The sequence below is a fragment of the Astatotilapia calliptera genome, chromosome 23 (assembly GCF_900246225.1).
Source record: "Astatotilapia calliptera chromosome 23, fAstCal1.2, whole genome shotgun sequence".
NCBI lineage: Eukaryota > Metazoa > Chordata > Actinopteri > Cichliformes > Cichlidae > Astatotilapia > Astatotilapia calliptera.
In genome coordinates this window covers 42,513,881-42,536,110 of record NC_039323.1, presented here as the reverse complement: position 1 = coordinate 42,536,110, position 22,230 = coordinate 42,513,881, and the positions used below count along the sequence as shown (strand labels likewise).

The 22,230-nt window shown below is 42.5% G+C and overlaps 1 protein-coding gene across 2 annotated transcripts in view; it reads right to left on the bottom strand.

Moving 5' to 3' along the window:
• Positions 1–22,230, bottom strand: part of nlgn4xa (neuroligin 4 X-linked a) — a 120,617-nt gene that overhangs the window by 6,337 nt on the left and 92,050 nt on the right. For both annotated transcript variants that reach the window (XM_026158223.1, XM_026158222.1), the window contains 2 exons: positions 12,423–12,608; positions 7,966–8,755 (listed from right to left, as the gene is read on the bottom strand). In XM_026158223.1, the coding sequence (XP_026014008.1) occupies positions 7,966–8,755; positions 12,423–12,608 (976 nt within the window). The remainder of the gene's footprint in view (positions 1–7,965; positions 8,756–12,422; positions 12,609–22,230) is intronic.

The following is a 22,230-nucleotide window of genomic DNA, read 5'->3' as shown; positions in this document are numbered from 1 at the left end:
GTGGAAGACATGAATTTGTATTGAAGTTTGATCTCTTACCTTTGAGCGAGTGAGTGCCAAATTTGAAAAACCTCCTATAAAATGTTAAGGAGAGATATCATTTGGGCATGCCCATGGATGGCTGTCTGATTATGTAAACCCACGTTTCATTTCAAGTAAGGAAAAAAAGTCTGGAATTCAGATGGAGACATACAGAAAACAAACAGAACCAACAAAAACCAGCATCAGTGGCATTCATACCTAAACACTTCACAGTATTAATGCTTTCTATATTCTAAAGGTAATGTAGGCCATAGAAAATATTTCTATACAGTTTCCAGTTTTCAAAGACATGAGTGTAATATGTTCACAGCACCACCTGTGCCATTTCATAAATTTGTCCTCTCATTAAAAAGGTTGATCACAGCAACGCTGCGAGGCTTGCCCTCCAACTGGTGCTTACATATGGACTCATACATTAGGCCTTAGCAGGTGGCGGCGTTTCACTTAAGGCCTGTCATCTCAGCACTAACATATGCTGGAACAATATGCCATCCCCTACCACTGCTATCAGCTTTAAGAAATGTCAATGTTTGAGGTCCTCCGTGCTTATTGAACAGCAAAATATATACTCCTCTTCCAGGTTTCCATCAAGCATCCCATCTGTTGGAAACAGCGACTCTTGCTGTAAGTTGGAATCCTACATCTGTGTTCCTGTCCATAAAGCAGGTGTTTTAAGGCATATAATCCACAGCTGCAATGCAATGTCACTACAGAGGTGCAACAGATACTTTCAGTGTTACTTTGTCCCAGCTGAAAATATCTATGAATAAAGTAGTATATTAAAAAATATTTAAAAAAATGTCTAGAATGTTTCAATCCTGTTTTAATCTGAGTTACAGTGATGGGGAATGAGGTAGAGGCCAAATACTTTGCTTTGGGAGAGGTAAATCAGCAAATGATGATATTATGAAGTGAACACAGTCTAAAACATTACTTAAGATTGCAGTTGCAATGCAGCTTTTATGATATCACTTCATGAAAAATGGGAAATATATGGCACTCATAAAACTCATAAAAGACAAAGAGAGGAAGTGAGGAAGCATTTAACGCAGTGAAGGCTGACATACTGCTGATTCTTCCACTTTCTAAATCAGTTGTGGAGACTTCAATATTAACATCGCTCTAGGACTGAACAGAGAGAGACTCAACTTTTGTTCGTCTGCCTGAAAAACATTCACTGTTTCCAAGGGAATGTGCTCGGTCCAGTCAGCAGCAACACACATGTAATGGGCCTGTAATCACTTTTCTCCTTTCCCTACATGTATGTCTGTGAAGATTCTCAGTCATCCAGGTCATCGTGCCACCACCATCTTTGAACAGAGGGCGGGGCTTACGACACCAACTATCCATCTATGATGCGGTTCTGAGATCCTTCCCAGACGCATTAATGCCCACATACATCTTGGGCCATTTGACCGCAGTAAGTCATATGATAGGGTGAGATTAGGTTTCACAGTGAGTGTAGCTGAGATATAATGTACGAATTGTGAACATTCTCAAAACTGTATTGTACATAGGTTATACTTTTTTATTGTGTGAACTTTATTTTTTGTGGAACTGAGGTCCCGTGTGTCATTGTTGAAGTGGGACATTAATCAGTGTAACGCCACCTGCGGCCACATTGCGGGTGTGGGGTTTCCTAGCCAGAGCTGTACGGACTCCACACTGGGTGAGGAGAAGCCTGCTGCCGCTGTGTGACACTGATTTTGCTGCTGCACTCTGTTTTATAGGAATAAACCCTGTTTCCAGCCAGTCCGTGTCTGTTGTCACAACGCAGTCGACCATTTCACATCTGCTACATGAGCTCACCCAAAACTTGCTGATTGTGACCTACACCCGTTTTCACACCTTGGCTTCTGTGATTAGGTAGAGGATCAATGGGGGTCCATGACCCTCTTGGGGACACTCCCATAGGGCTTAAAATCTGGGACTCTCCACCAATTGCTCTTAGAACTGATGAAGCTTCTCAGATGAAATGTTTTCAAGAAAGCCAGACGCTTTTCTTTCCAAGCCCCTTAGACTCTCCCTACACATACCTGTATCAGTGCACTGGCAAATCAAAAGTTCAAAACTTCTAAAACTTATGCCTGCTATGTGACAAATGGCAGAACTGTACAGCTGATATTCTGAAACTCAGCTGTCACTGCATCATCCAACACATCACATCAGTATGTTTCAGTCATATTGAAACGCTTCATCTTTAAGTGGCAGCCATGAAAGGCAGATAAACTGTTTTTGATGATGTGCCACTTCTTTAAAGAATTATGCTGATGTGTTTTGAACATTCAGCGTGCAGTTAAACCCACATGTACACTTATTATTCAGCTGTTATCTCAAACAACGTGCTTTGTAGTGTCAGTTTTAAAATGGTGATCTTTAGAAAAAACTATTAGCAATAAGAAAAAAGGATCAACGGTAAGTTCACATTACATAGGTCATCGCGGTTAGCTCTATCTTAATCTTAAATGTTGTTTGGGATTATACTTAATTACTTTCATCTCAGGAGAGCAGTTTATTTTTCCTCCTTTTTACTCAAGACTCAAGTTATTTGTAAGATACCATGGTCAGCAGTGGGCTGTGTCTATCTGAATATGAAAGCCTGGGATAGCACAGTGATGCAGTGATTAGCACTCTTACTTCAAGTAGGTCTCCCATCTACCATCTCCACACTGGGGTGCTTTGGAGTGTGCATGCTTTCACTTACTATGTGTTTATACACCTCTGCATTTAAACATTATTATTCATCTTTGGCTCTCTTCCACATTGTGTCTTTGTCCACATTTGTGTCTTTTGTCTTGGCTCCCACACCTCGCCCTTAGCCATTCGCAGCAGATGGCCCTGCCCCTCCCTGAACCTGGTTCTGCTGCAGGTTTCTTCCTGTTACAAGGTAACAGGTGGCTGTAGCTCAGGAGGTAGAGCAGGTCATCTACTGATCCGAAGGTTGGTGGTTCAATCTTTGGCTCCTCCAGTCTGCATGTCAAGTATCCTTTGGCAAGATACTAATCCCTCTGGAATGGATGCATCTCCAATGCATCCATTCCAGAGTGTGAATGTACTTAGAAAGCACTATGTATAGAGAAAGTGCTTGTGAGAATGGGTGTGAATGTGGCATGTTGTCTAGCTTTGAGTACTCCGAGAGAGTAGAAAAGCACTATATACGAACCAGTCCAACTCCACCTGGGTGTCTATTGTCTTGTGTAGTCTGGAAGAGGATTGGATGATGGGGTTGGTGCAGTTTTCTCTGCTGTGGAGTCGGGTGGGCTGTCCCGGACTCTGTGGGGCTGGGCGGTGCTGCTGCTGTGGGCCCCGGTCCGGATGGGCCTGGGCCCCCTTGCCCTGGTGGGTTCCGGAGTGTGGGGGTGCCTACTGGGGTCAGCGGGGGAGCTGGCCCCAGGGAGGGGCCGCTTGCCCCTCCCTCTCTTCCCTCCCCATCCTCAGCTGCCTCCCTATTCCCACTCCTCCACACCCACCCACACACGCAGGGCTTGGGGTGCAGGTGTGTCACCAGGGTGCAGGGGAGGCACTCCCCCTCTGTCCCCTTCTGGCCGCCTGTGCCTCAATTTTATTCTGCAACCTAGACATCTACATTACTCTTACTCTCACATAACACATACATATAGGGGCTTGGGGGTGGGCACGTCATACAGCGTCCAGAGGATGTTCTGTGTATTCAAACCCACCTCTGGCGCTGGTGCCCTACCCTCAACTTTAAATGCATTTAGACACTGAGGGTTTTTCTGGAGGAGCCGTGCTGCTCTCTGGGAGGAAGCTAGTACCATGTTCTCCTGAGTTTTAAATGCACTTTAGAACAGCACACAGCAACACTACATATGAGCGGGCGTAGGGAGGTTTGGGGTCTTCACTCACCCCGGTTGTGTTAGCCGTCAGGGCTGGGGGGCAGGGAGGAGGTGCTGGCCGTCGGATTGGGGTCTGGGATGCGGAGCCTCCCTGCTACTGCAGATAAGGAGGCGGTCTGCTTTCCTCCACCCCAGAGAAAAGGGTTACATGTCCTGGGTCTGGGTACGGTTTTCCCTTCTGGGGGCGGGGGTACCTGGACCTGGGATATAGAGTATGTTTGGGGAGTGCGACTGTCTGTGCAGTGTCTATTTGTGTCTGTCTACACGTCGGGTGAGTGCTGAGTATTTGGTTGTGCATATGGTGTGGGAATGCATGTTTGTGTCCGCGTGCGCCTGTTCGTCTGTGTCTATATGTCAGCTTGGGTCTTAGACTCCACCTCTCTGAGGTATGGAGGCCTGTCTCCCCTCACCACACTCCCTGCCGGTGGCTGATGCCCTCAGACGTTGGTGTGTCGGTGGTTCTTGGTGTCTGGGGCTGGGCGCTCATGTATGTACCGGCTCACTCCTGGTGGCCGATTGGCGGGGCGTGGCGCCTGTGGCCCAGCTGGGCCCCTTCTGGAGGGTGGGTGCCCTCAGGCCTCTGGGCCCGGTCCTCTCTAGTACAGCTGGTTGCCGGCAGAGCCCGCGGACACGTCACTGCAACCCCCTCTGGCCTCTGCTCCGTGGCTGCTTGGTGACCTCTCGTTTGGGGCTCTCCTCAGCTCTTCCCAGGAGGGTGACACGGTTCCCCCCCTGGTGGTCCTCCTTGGGTCCTCGTATTCTGGGGCCTCTGGATGTCTGGGGCCTGGATCTCCTCCATACCTGCTTCATACCCTGGAGGACAGGGCTATGGCTCCCCACACTCCCTAGCAGATCGTTACATGGAGAAACCTTTGGAATGCAAGCATGCTGATCCACACAGGTGTGCACACAGGTGTGCACACGGGTGTTCACAGACGCGGACTACAGCTTTCTTGGCTGCTGCCTCAAAGCACATTGTGCGCTGTCGATCTTGCGTGCTGCACAATAACATGTAATATTTAGTATCTACTGATATCTACTGTTAGCTAGTTTATTGTGATGGTGCTGTTTTTTTATTATGTTGCTCTTTTGTTTGTTTTCTCTTCTGGTTTTTTTTCTCCATACAGGTGATCCAGGTGTTTTGTTTGTTTTTCTTTCTTTCTTCCCCCCCCCCTTCTCACCGTCTCTTCTCCCCTCTGTTTTTCTTTCTCTCCCTCTCTTTCTTTCATTCTTTCTCCCTGTCCTATCCCCCAGTCATGTTTGTCCCTTGGTATCTTTCTTGGCCTTCAGACAACAATTCTGATGGCTAAAGATCCAAACAGGACAGGCAAAAAAAACAAACTCTATAACTGTAGGGTCTTTATCCTATTATATCAAGCACATTGTTGTGATTTGGTGCTACATAAATAAAATTGAACTGGAGTGAATTCAATGTTCTTCCAGTGTCTGCGTGAGTGCTCTTCAGGTACTTTGCTTCATCTCACAATCCAAAGTCATGCAGTTAATGGGATTATGTTAACTGGTTTTTCTAAATTGCCAATGGCTGTGCATGTGAGTGTGGATGTTGTGTGTCACTCTGTGTTAGCCCTACAACAGAGTGGCGACTTGTGATAGGCTGAAAGCCGACAGCTCGCTGATCCTGATGTGTCGGCGGGTCCGCGCTTTGTGTTTACGCCTGTTTTTGCACCGATTCTAAAGCTGTTAGTTTGATCTCTCTCCAAAGAATATTGACCGAACCAGCAGCAAAAGAAGATCCAACCCTTCACATAAACATCGTCATGAATTCACTCTGACTTTCACTGTTTTGCTTCGACCACGATGCACAGCTCCCTCTCTCTCTCTCTGTACTTCAAGAACAGTTTCCCTTTCTTCATGATTCGCTTGCTTGTTACGCACAAGTCTTCCGTTGTTTACAGGCTGTCGGCCGCTGGTTTTTTTTTCTGTTTACATACTTCTGAAAATCAAACCTAATTTCTGCCGTTCAATACTGAACAAATTTAAACTTTTTAAAATTATACAAAATGCAAAACGCTCAGCCGTGTCTCTAATAAAACCGCTGTAACGTCAGAGGTAACGTTCATATGTTCATTAATGTTTTTCTTTCGTTTTTGATGTACTGCAGAATATTTTTATAAAATCCAGGCCAGGAAAATCACCTTCATGTTTTTCTGTGTTTTATCTTCAGCTACTTTGACACAAAGGCCTCTGCTTTGATAAAGCCTTGCGTGTGTCAGCTTCCTTTTTATAGATACAAAAATATGTAAATTTACTGATCTGAATTATAATATTTCTGACTGTCAAAATTTCCCAGATTCAAATCGAATAGAATTTAATAGAATCGTGGATCGAATCGATTCTAGAAATCAGTGACGATACCCAGCCCTAGTTAACATGCACATATGGTATCATGCTCAACTTGTCCAATTCTCTGTAGTGATATGAGGAAAAGTAAAAAAAAAGAAACGTCACTCTGCCATGATTCATGACAGTGCTTTATTCTGTGCCCATTAAAAAAGCAGCAAGAGAAAAGAGTCTTCCAAAATGTCTGCAAGTCTGCCAGAATGAACACTGCAGATTATGAAGCTGATCATGACTTTATTTATTCACCTTAAAGTGAATTTTCAGTATGAGTGGGCTGCAAACACGCTGATACCTAATCTCAAGGTGTGTGTGAAGCAAAAGCGTGATCCAAATATAAACAGCAAGAAAATCCTTTCATCAAACCCAGCACTGCTGCAGCAGCTGGGCGGATTTGACTTGTTTTATTAACCTCCACTTGATCTTTTTGACTCACATGTTAATCATTCAAACTCTAGGTTAGCAAGAGTTTATGTTCTGTCTATCCTTAGAATATTAAGTATTTATACACAGTATGTATTATAGGTTACCTGACGTGTATGCATGCCACCATACTGTCCTTTATTGTGTCACAAACATACAATAAATGCATCTCATTAGGGGTTGGAGGTCATTTTGCTGCACTAGATTGGATCCACCTATATTTCTTTCAATTAAATCATGACAGTCTTATTTTAAGTGATCACCTTTACCCTATGATCAAACATTTCTGTCCTTATAGGAGGAGTCATCCATTGCCCATTAGGGCTCACGGAGGTGTTTGCAAGTAATAAAATGATTTGAATCACACGTTATGTCTTCACAGTCACAGGATCTGATGGTGATTCATGGCTACAGTGAAAATTTTAACTGAAAATAAAAATAAAAAAAACTACAGAAGTAATTAAATGACTATTTGAATCCACTACAGTCATGAAAACACGTGGAGCTGGTTTCTTGAGAAACAAAAAACACTTTACGATGCTTTTTGCCACTTCACTCACAGTACAATTAAACCAGTTATGAGAATAAGAGGGTAGCGAAATGGGAATATGAATTTGGTTTCTTCCATATAGTGCTTTAAAGAAAGTACATTTCAAATAAATCTGATCCCAAAAGAATGGCAGATTAGCTTGGGTAAAAGACCGAAAGTTGAGGCACACAACGACGTGTGCTGCTGGTAAAGTTTCTGGGCTGCCTTTACTCGTAACAGCCATCCCTCAAGATTCTTTCCATTTATTGGAGATTATGTTTCGGAATTTCAGGAGTGGGACCACGCCTCCAAACACGCTTCCGGCTGTCATCTACAGAGGTTCCCCCAGTTCTGCAAGCTGATCATTCTCGTTTACGTGCCCCACCCTCCCTCCCTCCCTGGTCTCCATTTTTTAACTTCTTCACTTCTATTTAGTGCACGGGGATCTGCCAGGGAGCCGTCGCCAGTCCCCTTCGAGGCCTTCCCAAAACAGCAGCTCAATTCATGTCAAAACATCACCTTTACCTGCTAAAACGCTGTCAAACCTAAAATGAGGACGTGGGCCCAGCGAGTGAAAAGCAATGCAATATCAGGGACTATAACATCTAATCCTTTTACTGAATCTGATGTTTTTGGCTTCTTTAATTATTTGTTTGTTTGTCTTGTGTTATTTTACACGTATTCAGAAGAGTTTGATACTACTGATTCTATAGAGGCATTAAATAGAAAGAGCAGTGAAGGAAAAGAAGCACTTACCCTGTTTTAGCAAAGTTCGTCCAGTAGGTCATGACAACAGCACTTAACATCACGTCATTCTTGGAGAAATTGCAGTTGAAGAGATCCGTTGGGCCGATCATGGGGATTCCAAATACGTATGGGACTTCATCTCCATGAGCTGAGTCAGCCCAGCTGGGCTTCATGTCACTCTGACAGTGGTGATAGAAAGCATAGAAATATGTGGGCGAACCATACTGAGCATGGAGGTCAGCTGTGGCCACAGCTGGTGCCACCCACTGATGGTCAGTAAACAGAGCCACCAGGGTTTTGCGGCGAGTTTCTGGGTTCTCCTTGTCAGCCCAGTCAGTGTACATGAATTTGATGGTTTCACGGAGAGTGTCTTTGCCCTCAGGGTAGCCATACAGATGGTCAACAAAGTCAGAAACAGCAAAGTCAAAATCATTGGCAGACACGCCATCCTCACTGTCCACAATGCCATCAACAAATTTGAACCCCTCACCCTGATTGACCCCCAGCATAATGTCATAGTTCAGGAACTCCCCTTGCTCCATGAGAATCTGGGGGTCATCGGGGATCACATCACCATCGATCACTGGCCCGAAGGCAATGTGGTACTTAGCGGGTGTGATGTACTGCTCAATTAGTTCCTTGTAGTTCTTCTTCTGCAGACACTCCACCAGGTCGATGGTGTCCAGCATGTTGCAGCCCACCTTCTCAGCCAGGGCTCTTGTATATTTGGCAGGCTGGTAGTTGACTGCCCAGCTGGACAGAGCAGTGCCGCTCTGGATGATGGCTTTCTGGAACAGATCTGAGATTGGAATTCGTGTTAGTAATATACACACTTCACTGTATTCATGCTTTATGGTTTAAATTGGTATTGCAAAATCGGCAGTACTTTTCTCTTTCAAAACAGATTTTGATGGCACTCCAATCTATTTAACTGTTTGTCTGGTTACAGTGATTACTGAGTACATGCCCTTTTACCATTTAATTGAATTCAGAATCGCTGAAAAATTCTGTGAAAGTTATTTTCAGATTCATTGTCACACATTGTTAAAAACTGGTGCAGCAGTTTATTGAACATGGAAATACAACATATGAAACAAAAACTGAGTTTTCAAGTTCAAACAAGCTAGAAAGTCAGTATTTGGTATGACCACCTTTAACAAAGCCTCAACTCTCTTAGGCAACCTTTCACCTTGATAAAGCAAATGTTTTGCCATTTGTTTGTTAACACTATACCAAAGCAAAGACAAGCACAGTTATGATCTGGGAGAACTAATTCTCAAGCAATTTGATGTACATTATTCTATTGTAAGACTATAGTAATTAACCCTCTACGGCTCCTCTTCTTTCTTGGGTTTTGCTGCTTGAGGTATTCACTAAGCAAATGACGAGTTTTGGTCATCTTCCTGATGTACTCATGGGTCTTTGTTGTTTTATCCTGACACTCACTAGTCCTTGGCCACCTTCCGCTCAGCTTACGGTCTCAGGGTGCAGGACTTATGATCCCAGCAGGGTGTAAGCATTGATTGCCCAGATCTTGTTATTCCCATTCAGCTCACTCCTCAGGACTTGTTTACTCTCTGAAGGAATTAAGTGTTTACGGCTTTCCTAGTGGGCTCTTCATCATTCCCATTTGCCTGTGGGATTCCAAGGTACTTGTAGCTGTTTTCAATATCTCCAATGTTGCCTTCTGGTAGTGCAATCCCCTCAGTTCTGACTACCTTCCCTCTTTGTCCGAATGACGTTCCAATGTCTTTGCTGGAGTTCCGAGTCGTGTGGATCAGTGAACTGATGTCTTGTTCACTCCTGGCATACAGCTTGTAGCATGCCAGTAGTATGTAATATCTGTAGCCAGTCTTATTAACGATCTGGCTGAGAGTGTTCAGGCCTATGCAGAACAGCCGTGGACAGGTTAATACTTGGGAAATCCCACACTTAATGGCGTTTGCTATATACCCATAAAATTCCTGACATATGCGATTTGGATCTTGTTGCATTTGTACTGTTTTAGGCATTTCTGGATCCATGTCTGATGCAGTGTTGCAGCTTTTCTTATAGTCAATACAGGCGGTGCACAGGTCGGTTAGTCTGGTCTTACAGACTCGAGAGACTGCTCTATCTACACGGAGTTGGTGTTTTGCCCCTCTGGTGTTTCTGCCAGTTCCTTTCTGGGGCCTGCTGATGTATTGAGCCTGTTCATCTTAGCCGCTATGATGCCTTTCAGTAGCATCCATGTTAAGCTGAGGCAGGGTAATGGCTGGTAGTTGGATGGGACCAGTCTGGGGATCCTTGAGGATCAGGACTGTCCGGCCTTCAGTTAGCCATTATGGAGGCATCTCCTCCATTAGTAGCTGATTCATTTGTGCTGCCAGATCTGCTCATGTATTAGTTTCTTTTCGGTTAGCCAGTCCTCCAACACTTCAACACTTACAGAAAATATTTCTATCCATCTACCCTACATGTAAAAAAAAAAAATAACAACATATACTAAGTGGGTACAAAGTGTGATAAAATGTGTTGCCAAAGAGGTCATGACTACACATTAGTACATGATGATGTGATGTGGGTAAGACTTCTCAAATAACACTGGGCATGCAGACCAGTATAACAGAATTCTAAGAAGCCATGTCTCCATTATTTCCAGCACACATTTCATAGCAAATAATAGAATAATTCATAATATTTAATGTACGTCTTTCTGTCTCTAACGAATGAATGAATGATAAACTGGCATATAGAAGATATTTGCTGTTACTATACTTCAGGCTGGTTCCACATTCTGGAACATTGCTAGCATGACTTCTCGAGCTGCCAGTCAGTAAGTGGGCCACAGTGCGGTAGGAACACTGAAGCCATGGGTTCTATTTATATTCATGCAAACACAGTGGTGACTCAGCCGGGCTCAGTTAAAAGTATGTTATTCGGACAGAGCAGATGTTTCCCATAAAGCCTGGTTAGTCGTGTACAAGCTTTCACCACTGTCACTGTTAGTTAGATGTTCACTCTAAAACTAAACACACTGAAAGAGTGAGAGTGTTATCAGCTTCTGGTGTGCTGCTAATGCAAATGTTGAAGCTACATAAATCTTTATGGCAGCTTTAAAACAGAGATCCAACTGAGGCAACAAGTGACAATACCTTCCTTTGATGAAATGAAGGTTGCCTACAAGGGTGTATGGGCACCATGACTGCTGCAGCAATTGAACACAAGGGATTTTATATGTGTCTATCAAGCCATTCATGTTTCTTCAAGTACAAGATAAGGAAAATGAAACGCCAAAATAGCCATGACATAAGGAAATAAAAATCTTCCCTCGCATATTTGGTAAAGCGACCAAGAGACTTTTACCAGCAAGATAAAAATATACATTTTGTGCAGAGTTTTGTTTTTCACAAAGTTTTCATATCACAAAGAGAGGACAGCTGAAGGGGAACTGCGAGAACATTTTCCAAATCTTCCAAATCCTGTTTTTTGCTTGTTTGTTTGTTTTTACTAGAAGAATTATCTTTTGTGTTTTTTAATTAAAATTTTCCATATTATTGTCTGTAAACAAAGATGTAAATACAGTCTTTTTCTCATTCATACCTCATGCTCCAGTGTAAATGACTACAGACTGCATTTCAGTATCAAATATGATAAACAACCCAAGGAACGTGCATGTTTGTCATACGTATGAAGTGTTCTCTGTATTAGAAATAATCTAAGAGACAAAGAGCAAACACTCCATTTTCATACAGGAATATTTTTTGTTTGAAAAAGCTACAAAGTACACACGGTGAACAGGCGGGGCGATGGATATACAAACTGAAGCGCTTCCTCCAGCTGAGCAGAGCTTAGGTTTATATTGAGGTTATGTTCTCTTTTCTGTGGTTTTGTTTCTTTGTTTACAAAAATTGCCCATCGACCTCTAGTTGCTGTGCACAATTAAGTCAATTAAGTGTTTGATTTGCTAGAACTGAATATGAACGAATCCAGTCTATGTTTGAGAAAAATCTGATTACCTAGGTATACATATATCCACTCAAGGACAAATAAATACCTCAAAATAGTGTTGCCATTGTTAACTATTGCACATGCCCCTTGCCACAGATGTATGTAAATGCAAAGCAAGAGGAAACAGATGCAGGAGCTACTTGTTTGCATCCTTAATATCAAGGGTAAGTGAAGGATAGGTCTAAATAACTGCATGAATCTATTTAATACTGTAGGAGTTAATTTTAATTTTAACTAAACAAGAGAAAACAGATGTCATTTTGCTACATTGTTTCCTCTACTATGAAATGTGTTATCATTTCAGGTCTGCTTTAAAAAAAAACTTCCACGCTTCACGATTCACTGTGGGTTTGTTTTTGATGTGAAATCCACACTATATCAAAATAACAGCAGGAATTATAAACTGATGACAAGACCCCTGCTTTTGACCATATATTACTGTGGTTGTGCCTTGATCCGTGAAAAAGAACATGTACCTTCTGAGTAATGTGAGAGGGTTAGCAGGCTGACACACGATGCTCCTGCACCAGAGCCAAAAATGGTCACTCGCTTTGGGTCTCCTTTGAAGGCCTGGATGTTTTCTTTGATCCACCTGAGAGCCTGAATTTGATCCAGCAGTCCATAGTTGCCCTTGGCTGCCTGGTCTCCTGTGCTTAGAAACCCTGTATTGGTGAAAACACACAAGAGAAAAGAGATCTATTCTTTACTTCCAAAAGGCACTGATTTAATGGGAGTATTCAAATTACAAGTAATTTTTTAATCTCTGAAATGCCTAGTACACTTTTTTTAATCTGGAGGCAAGTTAAACTGGTGAAATAGTGTTAAATTTCTCATCTGAATCAATGTGACCTTGAGTATATTATGAAAACAGAAGATTGTGCTTCTCTGTATAATTATTTCAAAGCTGCACTTAGCTTCTTTTTAAAATCTTCTGAAACCATCTAGAGGTACTAGTGTGTACAATGCTGTAGAATATACTTGAAGAAGTACCTACTATCTATTAAACTTAAAATACTACCTATCATCCTCGTTTCTACAAGCACAAAGCAAAAGAACCAACCAAAAGCCCACAAATTTCCTTTAAATGTGCCTCTAAACTGTTATGCACAGAGTGTATGCGCACGAAACTGTCTGGTAAATGCTACCTCCTGCTGGTGACTTTTTTAAAAATAGGAATCTTATATATTAAAGTTTCAAAGGGAACTTGTGCTAAATTCCAGCTCTGTGTTATTATTTTCAGTCTGTGTTTCCTGTTTTATTTTGAAGGTCCAGGTCTGATGTTATGTATCTGGTTTTGCTTCCCCTGTTTCGTTAGGCCTGATCTGCACACAGCCGTCACATAACAGTGAGGTGATTTGAGCTATGCGACAAAGACACAATAACAAATCTCCAGCTGGAAACAGTGATTAGAAGATGGGGGCACTGGTGATAAGTGGATGGACATGGTCAACAACGATACTGAGGTAGGTTGTTGTGTTTTGACAACCCTGCTGGTTCTAAAGTGTGTCAAGAAAATATCCCTGTTGCACCGGCCTAGGGGGAGCCGGAGTGCAACACAAGGAAAACAAGAAAAAGAAAGCAAAGAAGTAAAACACACAGCCACTATTTGTTTTATTAATTCAACAGGTAGCGACCATCAGGGTGGGCATGGACAAAACAACAAACAAAACACACTAGAAATGAAACAGAACTAACTTCCCTACAGTGAGAAAACCCTAAAAGAAAATACAAGCCTCTTACCTGTCTCCCTAACCGAAACACGAGAAAAAGGTTCTAAAAAGAAGCGGCTTCCCACCCCTACAGCTACCATGTCCAGATAGAGGTCTTTCTAAACTATTTCCACTGCAGCCTAGCTCTTCTCATCTCAGGAAACTCAGTCACACAGAACACAGGGCCGAACGCACGGCTCGCTACAAACAGGAAGTAGGAGAGGCTGCCGGCCCAGTCAGGTCCCAATTTGTAGCCGGCCTCATTCCATCTTCCACCAATGGTCGGCCTCCACCTGGAAACTTACATAACGCAAACATCACAGAGTGCAGAGGTTTTTTTTCTTCATTCAATGCATCATTAAGTCCTTGCAAAAATGACACAAAGACAAAAAAATCACTGGAGAGCGTCTTTGAAAATGGAGAGAAAGCCAAAGATGTGACACCAGAAGAATCGGAGAGCGCCAACAAAAAGAAAGCTGCATTTAAAAGAAAATTTCAAGGATCATTATATTTGCATTACATCACCCAAACACACACACAGACAGTTTGTCCAACGTGAAACTGGTCCATGATAAAAAAGGGTTGGGGACCGCTGCCTTAAATCACCTTTTTTCCCACTGCCATGTCATTGTACCTCGTAAACAGGTATAAATCAATCAAATGGCCAGTGATACAGCACAATAGATGTCATGGAATGACTTTATGTGATGACCAAATTGATTTGAAGAACCACAAACATGCCTTGGCATGGAAATGTGCCATTTCTTACTCCAAATTTCAATTTTATTCAATTCATTATCATTCTAGCATTAAAGTATTATCTGAATAATATCTGAATTCATCTCTATTAATATGCAGAATGATAAAAAAATAATTGTTATCGTTTACAAGCCACTCACTGTCAAGTACTGAAAGTGCTTTGAATTTGATTTTGCCCATGCCTACACAAACGGTTGGCCAGCAGACATCCATTTCAGTCAAGTGCCAGACCGAGCAGCTTGGCAGAAGCTTCCACATCCAAAACTTGTTGACAAATTAGCAAATGTGCCTAAACCCATTAAGAGGGTTTCTAAATGCTGACACTGGGGGAACTGGTGGAGCGTTCTTGCCAGGCCTGGGAGCTCGGCAGCCAAGCCGGGCAGCAACAGCCGGGCAGCAACAGCCAGTCCCTGTGAGTTAACCAAGAGTGAGGCAGGGTAAATGACAAATGGGATGAGGGCGGCTGGGTAAGAAAGGGGAAAGAAAGACAAGAGGTAGCCTTTGGCTTTTTCATAGAGAGGCAATCCTGTTTGTCATGGTGAAGTGGAAAGGATGAGAGAGATGGGATGGAGGGCAGGGTAAGGGGAGATTACAAGGCCTCTGGCAGCCTCGTACACCCTGTAGGATGACCACGGGTCCTGGCACTGCTCCCCTTCCTTTTTCCCTTCTCCCTTCAGTCTTTCATTCCTGTTCTTTTCCCCGTTTCTCTCTCCCCTCACATATCTCACCACAAAGAAGCCAAAGAGAGAGGCACGCCTATCAGGCAGTCTTCAGGATGTGTGAAGATTAGTCAGTGCTTCATTTCAAAGCACTATGTCCTCAAAATAGACTGCATGCATAACTAAGCCTACAGCCTAGAGATGCAGCATTGACAACATTTTAGAAGCACAGGCTTAAAGAAAAAAATAAATCTACATGTCAATTTGAAACATCGTTTAGACAAAACTTTTTGGGGTAAATTAGCACGTTACGTGTAGCACTGCGTAACATAGAGTTAAACAAGCTGGTGTTTCATTTTAATGATGACGCTAATTTCAAATAGACAAAAGGGACTCAAAGTTTGTTTGTTTTTTAAAGAAAAATATCAAAAGCTGAAAAATGTGGTTCATTAACACATTTTCCTTGTATCTGAGTCTCACCCAGTCCTCATTAGTAGTCCTACAATTCATCAGTCTCACCTGTTAAAGGTAGTTCCCCTACTGATTGTGGCACTTGTCATTTCTGGAATGATTTTAGTAGCCTGGACAGCAGGCGCCAAGGAAAGATTCATTTAGTGCCACTAGGTAATGGACGGGTTTTTGTACAGTGCTCTTCTGAGCACCCATAGTGCTTTACACAACCCTAACTTTATTCTATGCTCTACGTAAGTGCTTCCATCCCACAGACATTCAGACAACGTGGGGTTAGTATCTTGGCCAAAGATATTTGGCATACAGACTGGAGCAGACAAGGATCGACTGGTAGGCTCTACCACCTGAACTACAGCCACCAGGGGAAACCTGTAAGAGCTATTTGCACAAATAAAGAATAATCCTCAGACTTTTACCTTTACTGCTCCATAAAAGGTTAAAAGTGAATGTCCACAATTTAGAATTTTATTCAAGCAATTTAGCAGGAGCAAAGCAAATGAAGTAGTAGGAATCCTAAACCAAAAAGGACCTCAACAGCTACAGGCCGGTGGCTCTGACATCCCACCTGATGAAGACCCTGGAGCGGTTGGTCCTGGCTCAGCTTCGGCGCCTAATAAGCTCATCACTGGACCCACTTCAGTTTGCCTACCAGCCTGGCATTGGAGCGGATGATGCCGTCATTCACCTCCTACATCGTTCCCTCGCTCACCTGGAGACCGCTGGAAGCACTGTGAGAATCATGTTCTTTGATTTCTCCAGTGCCTTCAACACTATTCTTCCCTCGGTTCTAAAGGACAAGCTGGTGAACTCTGGAGTGGACCATCACCTCACTACCTGGATCCTGGACTACCTGACCGACCGACCACAGTATGTGAGGACTCAGGGCTGTGTGTCGGACAGGGTCGTCTGCAGTACGGGGGCCCCACAGGGAACGGTTCTGGCTCCGTTCCTCTTCACCAACTACACTGCAGACTTCTCCCACAATTCCACCCAGTGCTTCCTGCAGAAGTTCTCTGATGACTCTGCAATAGTCGGCCTCATCACTGATGGGGACGACAAGGAGTACAGAGGACTGACTCAAGACTTTGTGGACTGGTGCCAGCTGAACTACCTCCAGATCAACGCCAGTAAAACCAAGGAGCTGGTGGTAGACTTCCGCAGGCACAAGCATTCTCCACTGCAACCACTGAACATCCAAGGTATGGACATTGAGGCTGTGGACAGCTACAGGTACCTTGGTGTTCATCTGAACAATAGACTGGACTGGACTCATAACTCAGACGCCCTCTACAGGAAAGGGCAGAGCAGGCTGTACCTGCTGCGGAGACTCAGGTCGTTTGGAGTGGAGGGCCCACTCCTGAAAACCTTCTATGACTCTGTTGTGGCTTCTGCTATCTTTTATGGTGTGGTCTGCTGGGGCGGCAGCATCTCTGCTGGGGACAGGAAGAGACTGAACAGGGTGATCCGAAGGGCCAGCTCTGTTCTAGGATGCCCTCTGGACCCAGTGGAGGTGGTGAGTGACAGGAGAACGGCGGCTAAGCTGTCATCCCTGATGGACAACATCTCCCACCCCATGCAGCAGACTGTGACAGCACTGAGCAGCTCCTTCAGTGGGAGACTGCGGCACCCACGGTGTGGGACGGAGAGATTTCGCAGGTCTTTCCTCCCCACTGCTGTCAGACTCCATAATAAAGACTTTAACTGATCAAGCACACACATCCATACATGTGCAATAATACTAAGTGCAATAATCCTTTCTGTCATCGTTGTATTTTTACTCAGTTGTATATAGTATTTGTATTTGTATTCTATTTTTATCTTATTGTATATTTATTTTATTTTATTCTACTGTATATAGTATTTTATTTTATTCTATTCTGTACAGTTGTGTACTGTATTTATTCTTATTGTATTCTAATTTTTGCCTCATAACTTTTGCACTGTCCACTTCCTGCTGTGACAAAACAAATTTCCCACGTGTGGGACTAATAAAGGTTATCTTATCTTATCTTATCTTATCTTATCTTATCTTATCAAATCACTTAAACTGTACCTAACTAACCTGCTCTGAGCCAATCTGATTTTGTTCTTATTTTGGTGGAGAGAGGTTTATCCCCTTGTTCTGAGTTGATGATAATCAGCCAACAGGAAAGGAGAATCCCCTGGGCATTCAGTGGAAGTATGACATGAATCAAAATCCTCTTCTGAGCTGCTCGTCTCGCAGAAGACAAAAGGGAAGAACCCTGAGTCTCTGTCACACTTTTTATGACCAGTGCCTGCAGTGCTTGGAAAAAGAATTAACATAAATTCCTGATTTTGAAATGTGTTTTATTTTGATGCCAAAGGGAAATAGGATCAGAACAACATGACATGAACATTTTTGGTATTTTGTTAGTAAAATAAGTCCATAATTTATTCTGGTGATGAGTCATTTTGGAAACCAAGTTGCTAATTGACATTATCAATATTGGTGTAGGGAAACCAAGGTCTTGGAGCAAGTTACACTAATGCACGCTAATGCAAACTTACTTCATCCACATAGAAAATCTGAGGTGAGATAAAAAATGGATTTTTACTAGAAAATAGCATCAGATGACATACAGAGTGAGTGACACATATGAAAGTGAAACTGGCACTGCAGCTCTGTGGACAGACGGTGACCCGGCAGAATGCCAAGTGCTGAAGCTTTGGGCACAAACTGTTCACAGGCCACAGAGCGTATGAGTCACTGTGTTTAATTTAATAACATTCACTTACACTCATACTGGAAATGACAAGTATTTCTTTATCTCATTGAAACTTAAATGTATAAGTTACATTTAAGTTAAAAAACAAACTAGAATTACCAACAGGATGTGAATAAACAGCCACAATCTCAGACATACGTCAGACATAATATATGTTGCAACAAACATGTCAATATGTAAAGCCATTAGCAACATTGCAAATCTTACCTCATTTAAACTTCACCAGTTGATGTATCATGACATATAGCACAGCTGTCTAACACCAGGACCAAAGAAAATAATAGCTTGTTTCTATTAAAACTCTCTGACGACTCTTTCCAACCCATATTTCCTGATGAAGCCTTTTATGAAATGCAATGGAGAGTTTTTGGTTACACGTGACCATAGAGGGCATTTTAAACTGTATTTGAAAAGAGAGTGCCTTCCAAAGATCACCTCAAACAAGGATAATATGAATCTAAGAACCGCTCTTTCTTAAAACCTGTTGAGGACCATACCTGAGGTTGGTATATAGATGCATACATAAAAAAATGAATTAATAATCTATATAAAACAAGCAAATGATCTGCACTGGTGTCACCTTTTGTCTTTGGTAGTACAAAGAACAACAATAAATGTGAGCGTCGTGCTGTGACCATTATCGCAGCAGACAGCGGCTGCATGAACAGCTGGTTAACATGCAGCCACTATCATATTTCCAACACCCGGCTAAGAAGCACCTGAAATCCTGTTTAATTTCACCTCCTGACATTTTTCATCATCACAGTTTTCATGACAGTTGAGACAAGAAGCTACAAGGTGACTGAGTACTGCATCCATGCCCCCCCCCCCCACACACACACAGTGAATATTACTATCCTGGATATTGTTATGAATAGGCTCAGGTCTGACTCACTATGGGTGCTTTCAGCGTTTATTGACATGGTGTTCTTGTTGTCCATGTGATGTACAGTATATGGATTAGTGCTACTCGTGGCATTGATGGTGAATGCTCTATGTTAGATCGTTGATTCTGTAGAGGCCCAGGCTGTTTCTTTTCAATCTGCCATTATTCTGTTTTATCAGCTGTCACTTACTGACCTTAAACCACACCACTAAGATTTACTTAAATTGCATTTTGCTCCATCTCTCTTCAGTTTCTCAATCTGGGATAAATATAATATAAATCTCACCAAGCTTGTCAACATTTTCAAGCTTCATTCAAACCGAATGCAAACACGCTGCAAATCTTTCTAAATTACAACAAAATGAATGTTCATCCTCCCATCTGTTTCCATTTCACTTTGCCCTTTGTTGCATTATGTTGTCATCAGTAAGCCAACTTTCATATGTTATTAAAAACATCATATATTAAGATTTCCTTTTTCTTTTCAAGTTTTTTGCTCAGGGTGGCTATAAAAAAGGCGACCGTAACCTGGAGCTGGAGATTCATTTGTAGTGACATTCTGAAATTAGATGCAAGAGACGCATACCTGAGATTCATGAGAAACAAGCTAACTGGACACTTCCTGCTCTCCACTGCTTCAACAAAAGCTCAAGAAAACAAAACAACAAAACATCACTTGGTCTTTGATAGAACCTTGGAGCTATTTATTGTATGGACACATTATTTTGGTGCTAATGCGGTACATTTTCTTGGGCATCAAATTCAACGATACGTTCTTTCGGTCCACGTTTACAGTCAGTGGCAAATGAATGGTAAACTGAGCATCCAAACAGGTGGCTGCTACAGCAAATACTCACAACATGAAGGTAATAGCAGTACACTGTGCATGCTGTCCAGAAAGTAATCTCTCCATGAAACATTAATTATCAGAGAGAATGGAAGGCGGTGATTTAAGATAAGCTTAGCAAGGTCAGCAGCTCTCAGCCATAGCCATGTCCAAACCTTCCTCGTGTCGCATGCAAATTTGCTGAACAGGCTAAATCAACTGAGCACAATCACTGGGGCAAGGGAAGGTGAAGACAAGGCATTTAAAGCGTGTCAATTTCTGGTAATGAGAAAGAAGAAGCTTTAAAGCCCACACGGGACATCCCTGGCATTAAACACTAGCTCCTCTGACTGACAGCACAGCAGTGGAACCAACAGACCACAGCTGTCAGGTACGTCAGCCACTGTGGGTGCATTTGAGGGTCACATCATGTGGCACATTTTTGGATGGCAGCAGAGCAATGAGTCACACTCACAATGGCATTATGATAATGACTGAAAAAGATATTCCTCTACTAACTTCTCTTTTTTTCACGTAAGCTGCAGATTAGCTTTGGTTGGCTAGGCTTCATCCTGTCTCTGCAGACTACACATATTTGACAGTATTTTGGAGGTTAGCACCAATGTCATCATTAATGGAGGTACAAATACATGTAATGTATGTCAATTCACATACTAACACAGTAGGTTTTCCTTCAGGTCCATTAAAGAGTCTCACAGCGACACAGTGTTGCCTTGAATGATGTCATCCATCATGTCCAGCAACACATGCTCCACGGTTTCGTTATGCTGTGACTTTATTATGCAGCCAGTTACCAGTTTAATGATACTATGTTAAGATTATCCATTACAGCGCCCTGCTGGTGGCAATGGGGGCCAAAACAAAGGTAAAGACCAGAAAATGCCCTGTGATCTATCAATGACATAATCGGTAGAAATTAAGTGCTGATATAATCTCACTGCGTAAGGTGACGTTGGAGTGATGTCTTTTAGAAGGACCTTCTTGTAAAGGCTATTTATAGTCCAAATGTGGTCATTGTGGACATCTTTCAATCTCAAACTTTGTTTTTATAATGTTTCTACATGTATAGGCTCTGCAGTCCCATGTTTTCAGCGGAGGGCAGGTTTTCTGGACGGACACAGTCATGTGTGAACGAAGGCAGAGGGAAGAGCATCTCCAAGATGGCGCGAGCTCCTGAGCTAAAACAAAAGTGAACAGCTGCGCGGTGCAGAAATGTCCTCAGCTTCTCACAAGCAGTTTGCAAAATGTGAGCATGAACTTGTACAAACTTCTACTTTAGTCACAACTCCTCTCCTGTGTGCTACCGAACACAAACACAATTACTTCCTGTTACAAAGCTCTTCATGATAAAACCCAATACCAACCTCACTAAAATAAAACGCAAGTGCTCTTTTAAACTTGATAAACACATTGTACTCCTTTTAAAAGGAATTCAAACTTCTTTCTAAATACTTGAACCATTATTATTTTACATTTTAACATCGATCAATTTAATAAATGACAGTTTTAACCTGGTTACAAACAAATAGGTTGATTAAGTACAATAAATAAACCAATGAAAGAAAAGCAGGAAAACCTACATGCACTGAATGAATCAGCAGGCAAAGACACAATAAATCGTGTTTGTTTATAGATAATCAGTATTCCTATGTATCATTGCTGATAACAACAATGTTAAGATTTGTAAATAAAAATAATTACTTTTATTAATCCTGTAAATTCCCTGCATCTGTCATAGACGTCCAAAGAAATGAACCAGTCCAACGTTCAAATGTTGAACGTCATGTTGATGTCCAGGCTGGGTCATGGTTGGACGTCCAAACTGTGGATCAAGTTTGGACGTCAAACAGAATTAATCACGGACCCAGGGACCGAATAAAGGCGTGATCCGCACGTCTAGCCAACGTCCAGTGCTTAGTGGGGGTTTTGTTCAGTCTTTTATTAAGTTATTTTAGCAATTCTTAGTAAAATTCTTTGTGTAGCACATCCTCCTGAGACCCAGCCTATTCATTACTCTCCTCTGTAGTGGGCACATAAATAAAAAAAATTCAACTGAAAGATATTTTCCTCAGTCCTCACGAGCTTTTAGTCCTGACCGTTCAATAGAAATTCGTGGAAACTTTTCTCTTTTGCCATCTACAGACTCAGTGTGGTGCAGCCACCCAAACTTTGGGCCCAGTGAGGTGGATTATTTTGGTAATTGTGT